At 46.2% G+C, this 6,228-nt stretch overlaps 1 protein-coding gene across 1 annotated transcript in view; it reads left to right on the top strand.

Annotated features, from left to right (window-relative positions):
• Positions 1-5,098, top strand: part of LOC104167619 (elastase-1-like) — a gene marked incomplete at its 3' end in the record, with an annotated part of 6,738 nt that extends 1,640 nt beyond the window's left edge. Inside the window, exons 3-8 of the mRNA XM_009707929.1 lie at positions 1,148-1,252; positions 1,400-1,509; positions 2,286-2,417; positions 3,078-3,214; positions 3,361-3,506; positions 4,949-5,098. Coding sequence (XP_009706231.1) covers positions 1,148-1,252; positions 1,400-1,509; positions 2,286-2,417; positions 3,078-3,214; positions 3,361-3,506; positions 4,949-5,098 — 780 coding nt within the window. The remainder of the gene's footprint in view (positions 1-1,147; positions 1,253-1,399; positions 1,510-2,285; positions 2,418-3,077; positions 3,215-3,360; positions 3,507-4,948) is intronic.
• Positions 5,099-6,228: the final 1,130 nt, after the last annotated feature.

The following is a 6,228-nucleotide window of genomic DNA, read 5'->3' as shown; positions in this document are numbered from 1 at the left end:
AGCAGGGAGGAAGGAGCAGAAAAAGATCTTAAAAAAGGATCAGCATGTTTAGCCAAGGTCAGTTTAACACATCCAGCCAAGACTGAACCACCCTCAGTGGTTACGCTTCTTCCTGTTTGTTATTGCCCTTTTTATCTGGTTGACAAAGATCACTTCATGTTACGTGGAGTAGCAGACAGCTGGACTGACAGATAAATTTCTTACAAGGGAATACAACATATGCATCAACAATTGCTAGTTGGAATTGTTGGCTTCTTGAGTGTGGGTTTGCACTCCTTTGTTTATGACTTGATCTAAGAGCACTCCAAATATATCAGGGTGGTTTTTTTCTGCTTCAGGGACCTGTGGGAACTATGCAGTGTGGAGGTGTTTGTGTAGCCTTGGGCTCTACCTTGAACAATTTGCTGCTCCCCCTTTTTTTCCACATAGAGAACATTTTTGATCAGTTTAGTGAGTCACGAGTATAGATAAACTGTATTAATCACAAATTTAGACACAACTTCTTATTGGCTATTTTAGTATAAAAGGAATATTAGTATAAAAGCAAAAATGCTACCACTTCCTTAGAGATGCTTCAGTTTCTGGTTCTTCTTAGTTGCCTGGGTAAGTTGCAGTTGAAGTATTTGAGGTGGAAAAGGGCAAACCTCTTAACCTCTAAGTGGTGCAGATTAGAGCATATCATTTTTGTTCTCTGCAGTTACTGTGCTAGGGCAAAACCTAATGTGGACACAATTATTCTGGCTGGAAGGATTTTTCTCTATTGCGGGAACAAGATCTCCATGAGAAAGATCTGGTAGTTCTCTGAGGGAAGAGAGGGGAAACCTGCACCCCGAAAGGAAAGGGGATTTGGTTGGTGCATCTGGTTAGGGTGGGGTTGTAGGGAGTACGGGAAACAAATCAATTTATATGAGATCTTTTCAATCTTGAAGACTGTTTATGGTGTTTTTCAACCGTGGAGGCTTCAAAGACAACCTCCAGGATGGAGAGCGATCACAGTGTCACCACGTGCAGGTCTCAATCACTTGATCTTTCAGACTTGCTTAGCTGGCTGCCCTGCGCAGCACAAGTTTCTCACTGGCAGTAACCCACGATGACTGATGCTCTTTAGGAATCCACCTGACCGCAGTCCTTTTTTTTGTGTGGTAAGGGGGCAATCTCTGGAAGTTCCCTAAGGGATGTTCTTGAGAAGGATGTGCTGACAGGGAGAGTAATTGGAGGCTACGAGGCTCAACGAAACAGCTGGAAGTGGCAGGTAATGCTGGTGTCTTATACTTGAAAAAAGCCTTATACTTCAAAAAACAATGAGAAAATGACAGTTTCCACTGTCCGAAGCCACACACACCATTTCTGCAGAGGCACGGCATGGCTTGGGTGTAAAATACGTTGTCATTTGATCCAGGTGTCACTTCAGATTGCCTATGCTGACTACCCAGACTACTACTCTCACGTTTGCGGTGGAACCCTTATCAGCAGCAAATGGGTCATGACTGCAGCCCATTGCCTTAGCATGTGAGTAGGATAAAAAACATTAAAACTCCTGTTCTGCTCCTCATTCTTGCTGCAGACGGGAGCCAGACTCTTCTCATCCTCTGAGCTCCCCACTGGTGCCGTTCCCTGCACAGCTGGACATCTCGCTGCACACTTAATCAAGGGAACTGGAAAACTCTGTTTGCTTTAGCCTTGATTTTACGTATTAATTGGTGACTTCCTGGGAGTGTAAATCAAACTGATTGCTGATTTGCATAAAAGGAGGTGCATTTGCATGAATGTGAGCATTTTGAATGGGTTTGCATCCTGAGTAACCTGCACAGAGATGGCAAGGTTGAACAAAAGGCATGTTTCCTAGCTCATGAGCCACGTTGTACAATTTGCTCTGCAGCATGTCTAACATGCACCGCCTAAATGATACAGCCTGACACCAACAAGCGAACACTCCACTTTAATTACTCATGCCTTTAGCGAATGTACTCACAATAAAGTGTAACAAGCTGATCCTTCACACTGTTTCAGACAGATGCAGAGATGCAAAACGAACGCTCTCGTTCAAGACCGAGCTCAGCACTGCATTAGCTGATGCTGCAACTTCACTTGCTTCGCCAGCAAACTGCAGGCAGCATTTGCCTAATTCATAAGACCATTTAGCTACAGTCTGTTGAAAATCCTTCAGTGGAAGGTGCTTTAGAAATGATTACATCAGTGGAAGGTCTCAGTGGTGCAGGAATTACACTGCAAAGGTAGCAGTGGGGAGTAGTTTTTACGTTAATTATTCCGTGATTCGTTTTCAGGCCCCCGGGAGCAACCTACCGAGTGGCCCTGGGTGAACACAGTCTCTTCGAGGTGGACGGGACCGAGTACTATATTGGTGTGGACAGAGTCTTCATTCATGGTGACTGGAATCCCAATGACATTGCTAATGGGTAATTATTCTGAATATCGTCAGATGGTTAAATGGTACTTAGCACCCTCTCCCGCTAGCATTTAGTGTATATTCAGTCCAGTTCCCAGTGAGGTTGGATTTGTGGGAAGCACTGGATGATGAGGCAATGGAGATTTCCCAAATGACCTCCTCTCTTGGGGGTGTTACATGGTGACTATGTGGGTGACCTCGGTCCTGTTTTGCCCAAGATGGGGAAAAGATGGGACTCACAGACGGATCCAGGATATACAGCAGATCAGGGGCTTGCCAGCAGTCACACCACTGTTTGCATCTGATGAAGGGAAGCCAAGAAGGAAATGCTGAGGAATTGTCCTAAACCCCCCGCAGAGGCACACCTGTCCACCCAGGGTCTACTGAAATTCACCCTGAGGTTGGGTGCCTCCTAAGGAGTAGGAGATTGGGGGGGGGCGTTAGCCTTTTTATCAGTCATGTATCATGGCTTCTTCTCTCTTAATTGCTCATATTTTCCTGTTGCCTGTGATAGCTATAAGGATTAATTAATGATGTTTGCAAGGTGCTCATCTATCATCATGCCAGAGGCTAGACACCTGTATAAGTGACCAAATGTGAGTGAGGACATCTGGTTTATGACGAATTCAGGATTTTCAGTAAAGCATCTTTTACCTGTATCCCATTTCAGCTATGACATTGCCCTGCTGCGCCTCGATTCTCCTGCCTATGACAATGGGTTCGTTGAGCTGGCAATGCTTCCACCTGAAGGAGACATTTTGCCCAATAACTATCCCTGCTATATTACCGGATGGGGCGTGGTTAGTGGTAAGTAAGGGGGAAGGAGAATTGTTGGGTGTCCCTCCTGGTGTCAGAGGGACCACCGTGCAGGTAAGGCTGCACGAGGCAGGGTGTGGGCTTCCTTCCTCTGCCACTGGAGTTCCTGGACCAAAATCTCACCCTTTCTCTGCTAGTGGGTGGCTACACCGCAAACAAACTGCAGGAGGTGATGCTGCCGGTGGTCAACCATGAGATCTGCTCCCAGCCCAACTGGTGGGGATCTCAAGCAAAAGTCACTATGGTCTGTGCAGGTGGAGATGGCGTGAGGGCCGGATGCAGTGTAAGATCTGTTATTATCAGAGGATTTTCAAGCTCCCCTCTTTCCTTCCTATCTGACCTTGCTGTTCCTTCAGTTGAGACCTGTTTTGGCCATTTCTCCACCTGCAATAGCTCTCCTGCAAATCTGTCCCCTTTGCTGCTTTCTCCTGAATATATTCTAAACCAGGCTGTTCTGCATTCCTTCATCTCCCCGCAGAGCAGTCAACAGAAAGAAAACCTCCAAATCCTCAGTGTGCATCTCTCCCCTCTGATTTTGGAGGGGAGATTTGCCCTTTCTTCCAGCAGCATGTCCCATTGACCAGATCCTGGGGATTAGGTTGAGACTTTGGCAGTCCCCTCTGCCCTCAACCAAAGGATGAAGCTGCGGAGAAGTCTTACATCTCCTGTAGTGTTGCTGTCATGTTGCATCCCAGGCCAGGCAGTGCTCCACTGCTTGTCACCCTTCTCCCTAGTCATGCTGCTTACAAGGACAGCTGAGGTTTTTGGCGATGTTCAACTGCACCGTCTAGCCCCGCTTAGGTGGAAAAGGAAGATGCCATGAAGTCCCCTTTATCCCAGGGGCTCCAGATGGCCCCAGCATCAAGGCAAGGAGGTTTGGCATGTGAAGGCAGGGGATACCTGTTACCTCTGCCTGTATTCTCTTCGCTACAGAGGTGGCTTCTGGTGAAAGCAACCATACAAAGCCCTTAAAAAATAATGGACAAATACGTAACATATTTGATTATGTAAACATATGAATATAATACAGAAACATACAGAAATAAAGCAGGTTATACAATTATACATACTGCAATTATAGTTCTATAGATATTTAGTGTATCTTTTTGTGTGATTTGATTATGGCAGAACCTTGTTACCAACTGGGTTCTGAGCCAAGCAAGAGCCTTTATCTTCTCACATGTTTTAACTGAAATTGCTTTCTTTTTCACCACCTTAACTTCCTGGGACCCTTTGAATATATTTGTATGTGAAGAACAAGGGGAGCAGCATTTCCCTTCTGCCTGGTTCCCTGTAGCTGGAAAGCGCACTGATTTTTTAGCAGAGGTGCTGTGCGGGTGGACCTTGCTGGGAAGGATTTCATGTGATGCAACGTGCCCTGGACCATTTCCTTACAGTCACTATATTTGCAAGGGTGGTGGTAAATTAGGGTTTCAGCCCTTCCTGGGGTGTGTATGTATATACATGCGTGCGTGTATGTGCATGTAGACTGAGATAATAAATAGTGGGTCTGATCTTTGCAGCATCTTGGGAGGTGCTGGGCGGTCTCTGCTCCTGTGCTGCTGTAAAGCAATATCAACCCTTTGCAAAGAAAGCAGCACAGCTTTTTTTATCTTCATGTTCAGGACAGTGATTAACTAACTGCTGCTCCTTAGTCCTCTCCAGTCGTTCCTCAGTTCCTCAGATAATTTGGCCTAATATGTTCCTCTCCTTCCTCTGATCCAGGGGGACTCTGGGGGCTCTCTCAACTGCTACAAAGACAATTTCTGGCAAGTCCATGGGATTGTCAGTTTTGGGCTAGTTCCTTACTGTAACACCTACAGGAAGCCAACAGTCTTCACACGTGTGTCAGCCTACGTGGACTGGATCGGAAGGGTAAGTCCCTTAATGCCTGCAAGGTAACCTGATGCATCTCCCAGGAAGGCAAGGGAGTGCTAGAAGAATTGGAGTCTTTCTTTTATTAAACCATTAGGAGTTGAACTGGGAGATTTGAGGAGGTCTAAAATCAGGACGTTTGGTGCTACTTTTGGTGTAGTCAAACAATGGCAAGGAAGGAGCTGCTGCCTTGGAGCTGAAATGCTCTGCTGAGGACCATGGACAAAATTCAAGCCAGGCAGGAGCTGGGCTTTGTGCCTGAAAAAATGATCATTGTCATTCACCCAGACAAAATCTTACTGCAGGAAACCACTGAAGGAATTAGCTGACTGGTGTACGGGAAATGCAGCAAACATAAAGCATCTCTACGAGTGCAGGTCCTGCCGTGCCACACTATGCACTCCCAGCATTGGGAATGAGCAACGAGTTCGTTGCTCCCAGAAATAATGTCTGGCACAAGGAGCAGCAATTTCCCAGGCACAGGGGATGGTTTTGTGGAAATGCCACCGTAAACAGTGGGGCTTGCTGGAAAGAAAAGTGGGGAGAGGTATTATGAATTGTTGCAAGGAAGAGGGAGGCTACTGTGGTCCCTAAACCTTTCTGGGTGGGAATAGGTTGTTAGAGCAGTCCCCTGGCCCAGCTGGGAACAAGCCCTTCTTCAGAGCACTTACATGAATTGGAGACATGCTTTATTCTGGCTCTCTACTGAATTGACTTCTTTTTTGTTTTCCAGACTATACAAAATAACGGGGATTACTAGAGGAGGATCGACTGGTGCATGAATATGAGAAAAGCTATAACGAAGTATCTCTGCTCATTAAACCTCCTCTCATCCCTTCTACACATGTTTTGGGCTATTAATAGCAAGCTTTGGCTAAGAGTATAATAAAGTATCAGTGATTCCAACCAGTGGCCTGTGTTTGCTCAGCCTTAGGCATCGGCTCAGACCTGGTCAGCAGGAACTCCAGCAAATAACGACAATATAAGCTGATGATGGTGTCCTTAACTTGGGGCTGGGCTGTAGGCAGCGAGCACGGCTCTTCAGGGCTGTAATTTTGGCACCAAACCCACTCTGCAGAAAATGACCACGGTGGGTTTTTCTCACTGAGAGATTCCTTAAGGATAACCCC

The sequence above is a fragment of the Cariama cristata genome, unplaced genomic scaffold, assembly GCF_000690535.1.
Source record: "Cariama cristata isolate BGI_N322 unplaced genomic scaffold, ASM69053v1 scaffold15029, whole genome shotgun sequence".
NCBI lineage: Eukaryota > Metazoa > Chordata > Aves > Cariamiformes > Cariamidae > Cariama > Cariama cristata.
This window is presented reverse-complemented; position numbering and strand designations above follow the sequence as displayed.